The sequence below is a fragment of the Gastrolobium bilobum genome, unplaced genomic scaffold (assembly GCF_033153095.1).
Source record: "Gastrolobium bilobum isolate Gb01-03AN ecotype WA unplaced genomic scaffold, APGP_CSIRO_Gbil_v1 utg7477, whole genome shotgun sequence".
In the NCBI taxonomy this organism is placed as follows: Eukaryota; Viridiplantae; Streptophyta; class Magnoliopsida; order Fabales; family Fabaceae; genus Gastrolobium; species Gastrolobium bilobum.
In genome coordinates, this window is record NW_026896373.1 from 161,924 (window position 1) to 179,096 (window position 17,173).

Sequence of the window (17,173 nt, forward strand, 5' to 3'; positions counted from 1 at the left end):
GCATATGTGACATGTTTGACTGTATTACTTTGAAAAAAATTATCCAATCAACTTTAACTGGGCAATTCTTTTGCTCAAAAATTTTAAAATGGTGTTTTTCCCAAAAAAAATAATAAAATAAAATCATTAAGAAAAATTTATATTTAATGTATTTTAAATATGTAAATTGATTTATAAACAAAATAAAATAACATTTTTTTAAAGATTTTCTTAAATATGAGAATTCAATTTGACACTAAATCTTATCCGTTGATTTTCACTAATCAACAGTTATCATTTATTAGAAATTAATAGTAATTAATAAGTTTGATTTGTAATAAATCATAACTGTTGATTGATGGAAATCAAAGATTAAAATTTGATGTCAAATTTTGAAATTTGACACCGATATCAAAGGATCCTACACACACACACATATATATATGTAGGACAGGACACTTGTGTCAAATTTAAAATTTGACACCTTATCTTAGAGTCATTAGATTAAAAAAAGATCAATGGTGTCACATACTTATAAATCAGGGTCGTTGATCTTTTTTGATCTAATAACTCTCAGATGAGGTGTCAAACTTTAAATTTGACACCAGTGTCAAACTTTAAACTTTAAACTTTATAGTGGCAGGATCATATATATATATATAGTGGCAGGATCATTTGACACCGATGTCAAATTTGAAATTTGACACCTCATTTGAGAGTCGTTAGATAAAAAAAAATCAATGGTGTCACATGCTTACAAATCAGAGTCGTTGATCTTTTTTGATCTGACGACTCTCAGATGAGGTGTCAAATTTCAAATTTGACACTGGTGTCAAAAGATCCTCAAATTTGAAATTTGACACCTCATTTGAGAGCCCTTGGATCAAAAAAGATCAATGGTGTCACATGTTTACAAATCAGAGTCGTTGATCTTTTTAGATCTAATGGCTCTCAGATGAGGTGTCAAATTTCAAATTTGACACTAGTGTGAAAAGATCATACCTCATATATATATATATATATATATATATATATATATATATATATATGATCTTTTGACATTGATATCAAAATTTGAAATTTGACACTAAATTCCAACTGCCCGTTGATTTCCGCCAATAAAAATTTTGAGTTTCATGTGATAGCATTATCTTGAGGAAAAATAATTTTTTCTTTTTCAATATTCAATTTGATTTTTGTAAATTTATTAAAGAATACCACATACATGAACTTGACATTATTTCTATTTTTTTTTTTTTTTTTTTTTGTAAATAACATTATTTCTATTTAGTTATGATAAAGTTCAGTTAAAAATTATAATCATCAATATTTACTCAATCATAAAAAATTAAATTTGTTACGATGAAATACGACCAATCAATTATATGACCACATAGTTAAATACAAGAAAAATGTTATTATTACATTACCTTTTTATATTATTTTTACACCACTTATTTTTAATAAAATAAAAAATATTTCTTAATACACACCTTTTCTCTCTCTATTTTTTTTTTTAATAAAAAAAAAGGTGTAAAGAAAAACTTGTAAAGTAATGATGTGAAAAATCATTTCCCTAAATACAACCCTTTACAGGAAACAGGTAGTACAAAGGATTTATACAATGCTTACAGTAATTTATGACACAACCAAAAAGAAATAATAAGAATTGAAGTTACAAATTGCAGATAGGAGGCTGTGATTTTCTCTGGAATTCTTCAATGATTATTGTTAGTAATATTATTATTATTATCCCTTTTCATGCCATGGTCTGATTTACTTCTTGCCCTTACGATTTTCTTAGGATCCAAGTCCAACTTGCAGCTTGAAGCACTTTTGTCTTTGGCTTCCTTCACCTTCTCTGACTCTGTCTCTTCAATGTCTCCTCTTAGAACCATCTTTTTTTCTAAGTCCAATGGCAACTTACCATCTGATCTTTTAGTTTTATAGTGATCTTTTTCTCTACTTTCAGGAAGAGAGGTTCTTGTGACTTCTTCTCTGTTGAATTCTTCTTTATCTAAGCCTAAAGATTGCTTGCTTTGGCTATCTCTTGTAACTGGTCTATGCTTTGCTCCAATAAGTATGTCATGTGGTTTTGGCAGTTTGTTGCTGGTGGTTGCCTTGGAGCCTTTTTCTTGTTCAAAGTAGAGGAGCTGCACTACGGTTCTTAATGGAAGAAGCTCATTTTTGACTGCATGGGAACGCACTTCTGGGGACAGTCTTTGGCAATCTAGAATCGCACACAGGTGCTTCTTCTCTGCCTTGCTCAGCTCAGGATGCACCTGTTCATGCATTCAACTTAAATCACACCATAAAAGTATTCAAAGAACTTAATAGCTTATGTTGATGTAGCTTAATGCTCAAGGTAATTATAGCATTCTACTATGATATGTGCGTGTATGTCTATATAATTAGAGTCTCAAGATCCTCAAAAAGTGCTGAAATGTTAACTTTTTCATGAGAAATTGTCCAGCATTAAAGCAAAAGGCAATGAAAATTAAACAAGTTTAGTTTAGCCTAAGTTTAAGTCACTGCAGGTTTGTGGTATCGCTAGTTCACCTTAAGATAGATGTTAATTGCCTGGTAAAGATCATCGTGCTCTTCTCGGGCAATACTAGGCACAGTTTCCGCAAGAGATATAAACTTTGACACTTGCATATTATCGTCCCTTGCAACCACTTGAAGATAGGAATCAATGAGCTTGCCAACATTTCTGATTGATCTTAAAAAGTAGCTGTTATCCCCAGCACCTTGGGACATTCTTTTCCAAAGCTTCAAGAAAGTTTCCAACACTGCTTGAACTAACTCTATATCATAAAAATTCTGGTCAGAAGACGATGTTGAAGGATAAAGCAGGTCACTCACTGTTGCCTCCTCAAACTGTAGGCTAGCTCTTCTTATTAGTTCTGTTTTTGTCACTGATGAGGCACCGAGTTGAATTGAAATGCTGAGGAGTCTAAACAAGAAGCCAACTGAAACAGACCCTCTATCTGCAGGAATCATGCTTACAATTGTTTCAAGAATTTTTCGGTTTTTCTCCTTAGATTCTTCTGTTTGAGTTGCTGAACTACCTGAACTTTTAAGCTTTCTGATGCCCGGTAGCCACCGGCAGGCATAGACATGCAAAGCCTCGCCAATAAGCTGTGGGGGAAGCACATAGGTTGATCTAATAGCCATTACTATGCACCTGAAAAGATCTATATCAAGATCAGAAACATCCTCCGTCCACCAATCCTTTGGAACAGAATGGTGCTGTTTTTTTGTGTAACCGGGCCTAGTGTAGGTGTATGACCACTTGACCTGCACAGAATCATCATTCATAAGCAAAAATATCCAAAGAAGTGAAAATCACAGAAACGTGAGGAAGTAATTTGATGGATCTAAGTTCTTGACCTGTGGTGGGGGTGTGAGAATTTTCTCAATAATTGAATCAATGCACTTTCTCACAATACCGAGATTCTCAGACCACTCTGGTAACGTAGAAGTAGTCTGAAGCGTCGCAATGGAATCCTTCCAACCTTCAAGAATACATGAATTGAAGAAAGCCTCAAGTTTTCCTACGAAGTTTCCCTTCTCAATGGAGTCGTTCATTCTAAGGAACTTGGCAGCACAGAGTGCGGATACAAAGTTATGTGCACTAATGTTGATTGAAATTCCGTAACAAAACTTAGCACAGAGTTCAAATGCATCTTCCCCTCCAGGTATATTATGAAGTTCTAGAGACACACTCTCCGAATCACTAGAATCATAACAAAGCCTTTGTAGGAGGCCACACTTTGGAAGAAGCGGAAACTGCAGCTAAAAAGAGCAGAATTATAGATGAACCAAGATTAAATTTTGGTTTTCTTTTCACACGCACCATACTTTCATTGTAATTTCAATACCTTGTGTAGCAGATAAGTAATATCATTGATTTGAATCACAAGGTCTGCAGCTATATCTGATATCAGGGTCCTGCAGTATAAGAATACATGTTAACTTGTAAAAAGGTTGTAACCATATTCTTGACCAAAGGGTTGCTGCGAATACCTGGTAGCTTGCTCAGTGTAGAAAGTATCTGGCTTTGTCCCAAGTTTCATGAACTTCATTTTTATCTGTTGTTATCTATACCAAATCGTCAAGAAAAAAAGAAAGAAAAATCTCTACTTCAAAGCCTGCATGAATTCAGAAGAGTGCACTTTGAATGATATTACAACAGATCCCATAAAGCCATTGGAGAGAGAGAGAGAACAGAAGGCGTTAATGGAACTCTTTCACAAGTGAATCCAAAGGGTTATCTAGTAGCTCATGAGATTGATAAACATATTTGGATGAATAAATATCAAGAAGATTCATGACCATGAAACACTAGAGCATGGCAGCATTTGAAGCAAAGGGATGGAGGACAAAGAACTAGAAACCACAATAGATGAAGGTAGAAGACGAGGACATCTTTCTGTCAATTATGAATGAGAAAAATTCCACTAAATAAAGGAGAAAGAGAAATCTGCAACAAGACTTTACCTCAAGTTTGATTTATTTAGCAAGGGTTCTTCTGCCACTGCCAATCTCATTGATATGTATACAACCCTGAAAGCCCTTCAATTCAATAGAAGATGATGTTGCCCTCATCCACAGATTGAAGAAAAAAATAAACAACAAATTCCAGTTTATGCCTTCATACACCCAGAATAGTAACTGCTTAGAGAGTTTTGCTAGATCACATGCACATCTGTCTACTCTAGTACCTTTGGAAGTTACTTCAAACATTAAATCCGAATTGAGCAGTCCAAGTTAGTTAAAACTTTTGTGGCTCACTGACTAACTTCCGGCTTCAGATTTTTCTGCCTCCTGAGTCAGTTCCTGACATATGTAACAACAAACTTAACAACATGAGAATTCGATAAATGTTGGCACACAACCTTGTTATTCATACGATATTGTTCTGTTCCTAATTTTTGTAAACTAAATAAAAATAAAAAGGGAGCTGATAATGGGAAAGCGATAATTATTAATCAAGTTAAAACGTTGACTCTACTCACAATATCCTTACATAACTTGAACCCTAGCCCAATTTTTTCATAATCTGTTTATCATAAAAAGACTCAAAAACTACTCTAAAGTAGAATGCAGCAAATAAATTCTCTAGTGGAATAGTTTGGGTATTGAATATACTCATCCAACCCCACCCAAATTTATAATAATAATTTTTTTTAAAAGAAGCAGGCACCATGGCAGAAAATTCATTGTGCATGCATAAACATATATGATTACCTTGAGTGATGGGTCTTGGATAGAGAATACATAGTAAACAATATTTATGGTTGTTTGGAAATTGAGAATTAACTATTAGGTTAACCAGCAAAAATCATTACAGCTTTTGTAGTGGCTCAGATTTGGCTCAAAATATAGCCTATATATATCCGAAACGGATATGTACTAATACACACTGCAATCTCTTTAGAAAATATACTTTTGATTCCATATGTATAAGGATACATGGCTATGTTCAGACAAAGATATGGAAATCCGAGAGAAAGTGATGCACCAGGCAAAAAACTAGTGTGCTACCAAAAGCTTCCTAACAGAAGGAAAGTATTATTGATCATTTTTTTGTGAGGCTACTTTGTTAAGTCACTTTCGCTGTGTCTCTAAAGAATTTTGATATATAAACTAATGTGTACTTTTTTTCAGTTGAAACATATAATAGGCCCGGAGTGGTCCAATGCTATGGTGATCTCAATTATCCTACTCCCCATTAAGTATATAGGAATCAAGAAAGGTGGAACCAACTTTTTCTCCTTCCTTCTTTTGTTTCTCTTTTCTCCTCAATTTTATTCAGGAATTACTGAAACAGTACAGCATTAGTTCATAAAAGCATCCTGCCATTCACGTTTTATCTGAGCTATCCTTCAAATTTTGAATAATTAAAATAAAATAAAATAAAATAAAAAAGCAGAAGAATCTACAACTGTTTTTGATTGAGGATATGATATTATTGCTAGGCCATTATTCCCACTGTTCATTTGTTGAAATCTGACATGCAGCATGGTCTGTGCTTTCCCAGACAAATGGTGGTAAAGCAAAAACCAGTGTGGCACAGCACTTATTGCTTTCAACTAGACAGAAGAAAAACCCTTCATGTTTTTCTTCAAAAGAAGATTGCATCCGAAGCATCACCACGGCACCTTTCCTTTTTCTTAGAGGCAACTCTCACAGATCCCAATTTCATGAACATCATGAAAATTCAGAAAAGTGTATAGCTAATAATATAAGCTACCTTTGCTCTGTAGTGAATCAATGACATCCATTTGATTCTTGGATGGCATTCAGTTAGGTATTTAGCCAATTATGTGTATATTCTCTTCTGGAATAGATAAGTTCCCCCGCCAGTACCCTCCTCTCACCTCAACAAGAAGGTTTTTATCATTTTCTTTTTGTCCCTTTTCTTTTGGATTTTTTTAAGCAGAATCTACAGTGTGTTCCTTTTTCACAAATTTTATTATCCTCTGGCAAAAGCACTCTTCATCTTTATAACAGAATGAAAAAGCAACTTTAAGCTTTTAATTGGTTAAGGAATGAGAAGTCAAAACCGAAATTTTTTTAATTAAATTTCCACTCCATATTTTTCTCTCTGTACTAACAGGATAAAGCACTTCATCAAACACCAAAGAAAAGGAATGGGAAATGTCCCAAGAATTTAAAAGGGTGAAGGAAGAAGAGAACATACCTGTTACCATATTATTGGTGTTATTGACGAAGCAGAAAAAGGTCCACAATTGAAAAAGCTGCGTAGTTTTGAAGTAGCTGTACAAAATGAAGAAAGTAGATGAAGCAGCACCAATATTTGAACTGAAGCTAAAGATTTAGTGGCCTAGCACCAACGTATATGAACATGTGAAGCTGAAAGTTGGGTGTTTTGGTAGTTTTATGCAAGTAATCCTCGGAGAGAGAGAGAGAGAGAGAGAGGAATAGGATGTGCCTGTAGCTTATGAGGTTCTGTAGGAAACAGCCAGGGAGACACCAACTAAAGAAAAAATGAGTACCTCAATGTCTCCTAACCCAAGAGTGCTAGAGGTTACAGCAGGGAGAAGAGAGAGAAGGAGTGGTTCGTTGGGATTAGTCAACATAGTAATGTATCAAAAGCATGCCATGATAAACTCATTGAATAGTAAATAGAATGGAACATAAGAGGGAAAAAAAAAATAAGGGGAAAAAACTTTAAAAAAAAGAAAAGAAAGGAGGAATATAGGTCTCTTTTCCTTCACCCAACAGCTTGAAAACTGGTGCTCTATGATTGAATCCCAAAAAGCATGCAGTGCAAGTGGGCTATGACTTTGGAGTGCTCCTAATACTAATTGAAAAGAAGGTTGCATGGGGCCAAGTTTCTTCATAGATAAAAGATCCTCTGTGCATTCCTCATAATGCTTCCCCCCACTAAACCTCAGGATATTACTTCCTCTATTAACCCAATGGTTTGACCTCCCTCATGTGCATGTCGGCCACGTGTCTTTCCCTGTGCCGTTGCTTTGTATAACCCTGATGGGATTACCCTGACTAATGTGCTGGTTGTTTTGGAGGCCAAACACAGACAAGCACTTCTCATTCTCCTCCGTGTCACCTTATGGTTTTGCTTAATCTTTCATGCGTGTGGGCTTCTTCTCTCTTTTCCTGTTCATTCACTCGTGCGTCAATCGTTTTGCTCACCCTTTGGAGACCCCAGATGATTCTGTGTCATTCACAATAGACCCCACCAATCCCTTCAATCTCTCTTTGGCTCAAAGAAGATGTGATACCTACTAATTAAGAGGCTTATAGAGTAAGTAGCTACACGACGAGGACAAAAACAATTGATTTGGTTTTGGTGTCAATCTAATAGCTACAACCAAATGTACATAACATATATATATGTATATATAATCTGACAGCAATTTCCTTGATAACTTAATGGTCCTACCCAAATGATGCGGTGACCAGGAGCTGATGTGATGATGGTCATGATGAACATCATGATCTCAATAACATGATCATGATCATAAGGATCATTATCATTAATTTCTTTTGAGTTTCTTAATTAGATTTTGTTATTATTCTGCGGTATGCAAACTAATGTTTGAAAGGCCCGATCATGTGGCTCTACATGAAGATAGTCGTCTTCTGACAGTCCAATACCACACACATTTGTTTACTGTGTATGCAGCAATTCAATTGATGTGCTTTTTTGCTTCTTAATTAACCTTGCGTAGTCATGATGAAAGGTTATATAAGGAAAGCTTTCCAAATATATATATATATATATATATATATATATATTTTTCCAGGATTATTAAGTCATGCGATGCGATGGGATGGAAATGCATTATTTTTAAACCTCAAGTAGATGAAAGAAACTTTCCAACTTTTGATGTAATACTAATAAAGACTTTATACGTTAATACTCAATCAACTAACTAGCTGCCTCGCATTCCCCACTTTTTTGTTTGGTTAGATTTCTTATTATGCCCGAGAAGATCTTCCTTCCCGCAGGTTTTGAATTTGTTGATTACTACATCATGTCTTTGAGAAAGGGAAACTTCCAACTTTTTGTTACATCAAGTGATGCTCTAGTTATGATATATTAAAACAAATGAGATATAATACTTTTAATGTCAATTTAATAATGGTGAAAATTAACAACGTATCAGAACTTGATGCATATACATTATCATATATTTTCATAAATTGCCTAATTTCATTTCTTCCTTTGGCTCCTCAAACTTTAATTTTTTAAAATATATAAATTAGTTTCCCTGTATATATGAGGAATTCAAAAGAAAAAATAAATTATATATATGCATGGTTTTCAATCCAAGGTTGTGGAATTGACTCATATAAAGAAGGTAAAAAGATGGAAATGGATTGAAAAAAAAAATGACACGATCATATGAAAAGATCACAACAATATAAAGGTAAATCAACAGTTATGATTTTATAATTATTTATTTCAATACTTTTCTTTTCTTTTTCTTTATTATTATTGATCCACATTTATATAATTATGATTCTCCACATGATCATATCATATATATTTTAATATGAGAGGATCAAGTTTCAATCCTAAAATGATACTTAATTATATAAAGTAGGGCAAAGGAAATGACTCACCACCATTTTTCTTCTTTTGCTAACTTAGAGGGTAGTGAGTCACTGCACCTAACCTGCTTTTTCAAGCTACTACACACCATCTAACCAACCTCTGCAGTTATTTGCAAATTGAAGTTAATTTTTAGTCAGAATATAAATACACGAGCTACAGTGGGTAAACAATCAATCACAAAGAGGTTATTATTTGCATTAAACTATTGCCTTTGATAAGGATGCAAATTTAAGAGTGTTTTATGGTAACGAGGAAATGTTTTTATAAAAGCAGTTAATTAGTTATGATTATGTCTGGCTTAGTGAAGTGGGAGTTGAAAACTTGACATTGAAGAAAGCAGGCCTTCACGTATGAATCATGCTAGTGTGTCACTTTTGAGCAATATTCTGAAGACATGGTCAAGCATGAAACATAAATTGGTGTAGACATAATCAATAATGCTAAAGACATGCGAGTATATATATATAGGGGTATGTTTTTCTCATGTTACATGAGATAACATACTCCTCCTACTCATACATCAAAAGTCGTGCTAGCTTTTATTTATTTTTTTACTTTTTTTTTAAGAGTAGGTCCCACATATTTTGAGTCTATGGCATGAGATAGCAAGTCTCATGCAACATGAGACTTGTATTTCTCATATATATATATATATATATATGTAAGTCCAGTACTGCGCAATAAGTATGGGTTGGAAACCCTTTGTTTCAAAATGGGCGTAGTCAATTCATACTCCATCACAATGGACCTACAACCACCAAGTCAAGTTGGTACCCCTAAAAATTCCCCACATTTTGATTCTACATGTTTGACTAATGGGCTTCATTGAATGCAATACTGAGTCCTATTTGGTTCCCTTGTCGAAGAATCTTATTCCGAATCCTGCATTCACAACTTTGTCAGATATTGTTTATTATTTTATAAACAAGGACTAAATAATATTTCATATGCCAATTTTTTTTTTTGGATATTATTTCCAAAGTTAAGCATGGTATTTCTTAATTTCATATGACTATTCCTGATATTCCCATGTATTTCAAGATTTTGAGAAGCATATATATATATATATATATATATATAGACACACACACACAAATGACAATTCATTTCAGAGAAAAAAAATAAAAAATACTAATTTACATCTTCCGTTATCAGTAGAAGTCACAATAAAATACACCAAATTTCCACTTCGCGCGGGCTTAATTAAATGGTTCTTTTGCTATTTTATTCACCAAAATGCCAATTCATAAATAATTTCTTTAATTTTTCTAATTGTGATTTAAAAAGACTCGGAATTTGTACCCAAAAAACAAAAGACATGGAGGACAATGCAAGTGTTACATTAAATTGAAATTAAACTGGCTTTCGTTTGGAATATAGAATTGGAATTATTGTTTAAAATTCTAGTTTCAATTCCAATTTTGTTAAAATTAAAATTGATTAAAAATATTAAATTTTATGTTTAAGACAAAAAAATGAGATATAAAAATGTATGGCGCCAACAATAATTGTTGGAGTATGCCAGCCTTGATGATTTTTAGAATATGTAAATGATAAAGATAATACATTATGAATTATAAAATATTAATTTTTATGTAAACGATAAAGATAGTAAATAATAACATATATATCAAATATGATTTTTTATGTAAACGATAATGATAGTAAATATATAACAACATATGAAATATTAATTTTTTGGTAATAAATAGAAAAAAGTGTAATTAGATTGGGAATAAGGTAACGAAATGCAATATGTCCATACCCTTTCTCTTTCCAAGCTTTGGGCCGGACAACACAATTAACTTCAATTGTGAATTTCGTTTGGGTCATTGATAGTTGAAATTTATGATTTTAAGTGTGTTTTAATTTAAAAATAAATTATATTTAAATATTTGTTAAATCAAACTCAAAACAACCCAACACATGTTTGGGCTTTGAATTAACTTTGGAGCAAACAACACATTGGAACCACGACTTACGAGAGAGAAAATAAAAGGAAGCTTCATTTTGTGAATAAATAAAGGGGAATATTATATTCCAGCTGTAAGAGATAAGTTGTGTTCACTTACAAAGACAAATGATATGTAGGACTCACACAGTTTAAAATAAAAGATGGTGCAATTTTTGATGGGTTTATTGCAGGTGATATGTCTCTCTAACTTATGAAATAATGACACTTCAAAAAACTTGAAGGGTAGTGTCTGACATTCTAATATTCTCCGGCACTCTTAACACATTTCGACATTTATAATATTTAAAATTTCAGTACATGTTATGAAAAATTAATTGATGTTTTATCAAATTGATATAATAAAAATAAAAAATAGATACCAAATAAATTTCACTGAAGTGTATAAGAGATTTTCAATTTGAAAATATAATAGTAAATATTTACATCTTATGTTTCTTTACAAAACTGATGGACATTATAAATTTAGTTTTTTTTTTAAATTATTAAATATTAAATATAATATACACTACATAAATTAAAAATATTATTTAATATCAAAACATGTCCTAACGTATTAAAACTTAAATATTTCTTAAAATTAAGATATCAAAATATCGTATCGTGTCATGATCAGTATAACATAGACTCCAACGACACCATAGATATGTTACCCATAATAAACTCATGTTTGAGCCTCTCAAATGTCAAACCAAACATAGGCTAAGTCTTCCTTCAATTAGGAACTAGGATTTTTGCTAAGCTGGCAAACAGAGCAAAAACCCAAGTATGCATCAAACGAAATTTCAGGACCAAAAAAAGAAATTGTTTCACAAATATAATTATGGAATTAAATCATTTAAATTAATTAAGTGAATTCCGGGTTTTCTTCAGATTGTTTTTTTAGTTTAATTTTGATACAGTACCAAGTTTTTTATATTAGTATCAAATCATGTTTTGATACACTATTTTAGAAAGTTTGAGCTTTTAGGATTGTTCCAGTCATACTTCTATAATGACACGATAATTCATTATTAAATGAAAGTAAAAAAATTATACTGTGCTAAAATTAAATCATTTGACAAATATGTTCATTTTTTTTTTATAAATTTTGTCTATTTAATTAATCTTGCAGCAATGAAGCACATGATTATGATTAGTCAAAGCGCTATATTGTTTGAAATTTACGATCCCTATCACGCTGGAGTCTTTCTATTCTTTTTTTTAAGTACAAAGAGTCTTTCTATTCTTCGTACTGTTGGGTGTTCTCATATAACACTACACTACATAATGATACACACAATGACAATAGTACTGTTAGGTCCCGTGAGAATATTGTGGTACACTGGTACTGCAATCGAACTTAAAAATGTGATAGGTCCCACACAACAATTAATGTGTATTATATCGGTCTACACTATTTTATTTGAAAAACAAGAACCCTAATTTTTTGCAAGTCTATTTTTTTTTGTAAGCTTTTGCAAGTCTATTTATATAACAATGTATATTACAAAATAAAAAAATAACAATGTCGATTGTTACGAACAGTGCTTTTATAAAAGAATAAAGTTTAATTCATGATATACTACTTGTATGGAAAATTTAACCGTATTATTTTATATAAGAAAAGTTAATTTCTTACCTAATATTTATGAAAATACCACAAGAAACAAAAAAAAAAACGACAGTGTCTGTTCCAACAATGCCAATCTTAATATATATTTATTTCTACTAAAAATTAAAATTCATTTCATTGATTTCATATTACAATTGAAACATCATGTGTGTTTAATAGATTTAACATAAGGACTTCAAAATCTGCTCAAATAAATTTAACATAATCTAGGTATGAAATGATTAGGTTGCTAAATTCATGCTCTCTCTCTCTCTCTGCATATATATATATATATATATATATATATATATATATATATATATATATATATATATATATATTGCAATATTTTGTTAAAGGATATTTGGTGACTATTTTAAATTCAATTCGTTTATCAAAAAAAAAAAAATCAAATCTCATTGCTTTTGTAGATTTCTCCAAATTCCAAACCTAGGAGTAGGTTATGTGGACTAAAGAAGGGCTTTTTCCACGTCTGATTTCTACCTCCCGACACAGGTAACTAAATAGATAAGCCCTTCATTCAAGTATGTCAGAAATTATTCTTGGATCTTGCAGGTTGCTGCTGAGGAAGCAAAAACACAACTTGGGGAACCATCGGGTCGATACCCCACCCAAACATTAAAATTTAAATTTGAGTAAAGTTTTTTTTGAGTCCTTAATAAAAATTACGGTCCTCACTTTAGTCTCATACAAAAAAAAAATTAGTCCCAAAGTCTCTAAAAAATTCAAAGTGAATCCATTTTAGTCCTTTTGAGGGACTAATGTGGATTTTTTTTTTGAATTTGTGAGGGACCGCGATTTTAACTAAATGAATCAACTTTGAATTTTTTAGTCACCTCGAAACTTTTTTTTTTTTTTGTAAGGGACTAAAATAAAGACCGTGTCTTTTGTAAGAGATTAAAATTTTTCATAAGCTTCCCTGAACTCTCCTGGTGAGTAGGCTTGTTATTTTCATTTGTGAAGAGATGAATGTAACAGGTATCTGACTGTCCTCCAGTGTCCACTACTCTTTAAGGGAAAAATTAATATTATCTTGTAGGAAAGTTCTTAGATCATGTCATAGAGACAAGAGATTGTGGGGTCCATTATTTTTAAAATAAAAGAAAAGTAAAAGAATTGATAGGCCCACTTTTATGTTTGTGTAAGAAGATTGCTTGTGTCATGTAAAAGGAGGAAAACATTACCCACTCTTTAATACTCTAAATAAAACAGCTAATTATAATTAGTACAACCGCACATATTAAAAGGCCGTTTGGTCACCAAAGCCCCCTTCTGAGCAAGCCTGAAATTTATTTAACAAGATGCATACATACTAGTAAAGCAACATGTATCCCTGGCAGCATGTCAATTTGAGGTATCAATTTGAAGAGCTTTGCGGGTGAACCAGAAACTTGACTGGGTTATTGAATGGCTTTACATGAACTTTATTTCATTTCAAATATGGATAACACCATTCAGTGTAACTCATACAGAACTACCACAAATCCATTCCAAAATCCAGTCAGCAAAGGTTCATTAGTCATTGGTGAGGAGCTGAAATATGTGTACAAAAGAAGGGAGAGGAGAAGAAAACAACACAACCCAATAGACCCAATAACAGTGGACTTCGCACAAGCAGATGATGGGCCAAGGGCAGAGAGCCCAATAGACATTCAAACAGCTAATGGACCATGGATGGCAGAGGCGGAGGAGCAAGAGCAAGTGCAAGTAGTCAGCATGGGATGCAGTGATAAGGGAGAGCACGTATCATAGTTGGTTATAACCAATTGTGGGAAAAGGGGTGAGGAGTTTGTTAGAGGAGAGAGAGAGTAGGAGGAATGATATAAGCAAGGCGTTTGTAAGAGAGTGGGTGTTAGAGGAGAGAGAGAGTAGGAGGAATGATATAAGCAAGGCGTTTGTAAGAGAGTGGGTATGCATAAAAATATTATCCAATTCAGTGATGAATTGTGGGGAAGGGTACTGTGGAGTCCCTTAGGTGTTCTTTTAATTTCGGTTATAATTTGTCTTTTCTTTCAAGGCTGAATCAGCCATTGTAGTGCTTACTGATTGAATTGTTCGACTGAATGTGCCATTTCAATTGAATCTGAGTTCGTTTCTTTTAATTCCAAATTGTGGTTTCATCAATTTGGTATCAAAGCTTCAGATCCTTGGAGCGTTATATGGTTCATACGAGAATGGAAGGGAGAGTTGAAATGTTAGAACGTAGAGCGACGAATGTGGAAGGAAGGATGGAAGAGATGACAGAGTCCATGAGACAGTTGAGGGAGACGGTGCTGGCTTACATGGACCGAGTAGACCAACGCGACGGCAACCTGGAGAACAGAGGAAATCAACACGGTGAAAACGAGAACAGAGGAGGAGGTAACGGAAGGAACATGAGAGAGGGAGACCGTATCAGACGTTTGGAGGTTCCATATTTTGCAGGAGAAGACCCGTATGGGTGGATCTATCGCGCGGAGAGGTACTTCGGGATCCATCAAATACCACCTGAAGAACAAATTGAAGCAGCTTCGATTTGCATGGAGGGGAAGGCCTTGAACTGGTTTCAATGGTGGGAAGCTCGGAATCCGGGAATTAATTGGGGGCGATTCAGAGCGGCGATTCTTCAGAGGTTTCACACATCCTCATCCGGAAATCCGTTTGAAGCGTTGATGTGCCTCAGACAAACGAACACGGTGGCAGAATACCGTGAAAGCTTTGAAATGATGGCGGTGCCGTTGAGAGACGCGGATGAAGAGATAATGCGAGCGGCCTTTCTTAATGGGCTGAAGGAGGAGATACGAGCTGAGATTCGTCTGCACCGAGTGGGAACTATGGAGGAGATGATGTCTCTTGCCCAGAAGGTGGAAGAAAAAGAGAACGTGTTTGGGAAGAAGATGATGGGTTGGGGCAGAAGTGGGTTTGGGGGAAATGGGCCTGGCTATCATTCACGGCCCGCACTCACAACCCGGATTAATAATGTAACGGGTGAAAGTAGTGGAGGAGCAACTGGGTCTCGAAATGGGCCTATCAATAAAGGGCCCAATGCCACTCTTTCAACGAGGAACCCAGGAGCCCAAACACCAAACAACGCTCATAATGGGACACTAGGGCACGCAAACAGCAATGGAGAGAGTCAAGGTTCCACTGCAGGAACCCACGCGGCCACCGACGGCGCTGCTGAACGACGTGGCGCGGCTTACCGGAGACTGTCGACGGAAGAGATAGCGGATTATCGACGACGGAAGATATGTTTCCGTTGTGATGGACCCTATTCCGCGGACCATGTCTGTGGAAATCCACGTCTTAATGTCATGCTGTTGGGGATAGATGGCGAAGACGAGCAAGGAGGGGAGGAGATGGGGAATCCAGGAATGGGAGTAGAGGAACCACACATGCGACTGAGTGTACATAGTATCGTCGGAGTCACGTCCAATCGATCTTTCAAGGTGTGGGGAGAACTCCTGGGGCGTCGAATCGTCGTGTTGGTGGATACAGGGGCTACGCACAATTTCTTTCACGAGCAGTTGGCCAAAGACTTGGGAGTTCCAATCGACACCGAGCAAAGTCACACAATTGAAGTGGGTGACGGACACTGTATCCAGAGCGGTGGGGTATGTAGGCAACTTTTATTCACCTTCCCTGGCCTGGTGGTAATACAAGATTTTTACTTGTTTCCTCTGACGGGAGTGGATGCTATTTTGGGATTTGAATGGTTGGAGGGATTGGGGGAGATAAGAGCCAATTTCCGTGAGCTGAGTTTGAAGGTACCCACCAAATAGGGGATTGCTGAGCTGCGAGGAGACCCAACTTTAACGAAGAGCCTGATGTCGTATAAGAAGGTGGGGAAGAATTGGAGGAAGGGGGCTGAGATGTATCTGATCACGTTGGGACTGTTGGAGAAAAAGGAAAGGGAGACAGAGGTGGTGAGTGGGGAGCTGGGGGAACTAATTCACAAATTTGACGATGTATTTCAAACGCCTACTGGACTTCCACCCCAAAGAGAGTGTGACCATAGAATACCATTGAAAGAGGGGGCTGACATACCGAATATCAGACCATATAGGTACCCACACTATCAAAAGGCAGAAATTGAGAAGTTTGTCAAAGATATGTTATTATCTGGCATGATTCGCCCCAGCAACAGTCCATTTTCCAGTCCTCTAATCATGGTGAAGAAGAAGGATGGGAGTTGGAGATTCTGTGTAGATTATAGAGCACTGAATCAGGGTACTATTACTGATAAGTTCCTTATGCCAATCATCGACGAGCTGCTGGACGAGTTGGGAGGAGTTGTGATCTTCTCGAAGCTGGATTTAAAATCCGGATACAATCAAATCAGGATGTGTGAGGGTGATATTGAGAAGACGGCATTTCGAACACACGAGGGCCATTACGAATATCTCGTGATGCCTTTCGGGTTAAAGAATGCTCCATCAACGTTTCAGTCACTAATGAACAACATCTTTCGTTCTTTCTTACGAAAATTTGTGTTAGTGTTTTTTGATGATAT

General features: G+C 34.9%; 1 protein-coding gene across 1 annotated transcript; it reads right to left on the minus strand.

Moving 5' to 3' along the window:
- Positions 1 to 1,680: 1,680 nt before the first annotated feature.
- On the minus strand, positions 1,681 to 4,332 carry LOC133299429 (BTB/POZ domain-containing protein At5g47800-like). Its single transcript, XM_061498884.1, has 5 exons — positions 4,009 to 4,332; positions 3,864 to 3,933; positions 3,373 to 3,771; positions 2,539 to 3,279; positions 1,681 to 2,261 (listed from the first exon to the last, which is right to left on the minus strand). The coding sequence occupies exons 1-5, from the start codon at positions 4,065 to 4,067 to the stop codon at positions 1,698 to 1,700; spliced, it is 1,833 nt and encodes a 610-aa protein (XP_061354868.1). The 5' UTR covers positions 4,068 to 4,332; the 3' UTR covers positions 1,681 to 1,697.
- Between the last annotated feature and the right edge of the window lie 12,841 nt (positions 4,333 to 17,173).

Coding starts and splice junctions, on each gene's coding strand:
- LOC133299429 (XM_061498884.1), bottom strand. CDS start 4,067: ATGAAGTTCATGAAACTTGGGACAAAGCCAGATACTTTCTACACTGAG. Junction 3,934..4,008: donor TACACTGAGCAAGCTACCAG/GTATTCGCAGCA, acceptor CTTATACTGCAG/GACCCTGATATCAGATATAG. Junction 2,262..2,538: donor CAATTAACATCTATCTTAAG/GTGAACTAGCGA, acceptor ATGCATGAACAG/GTGCATCCTGAGCTGAGCAA.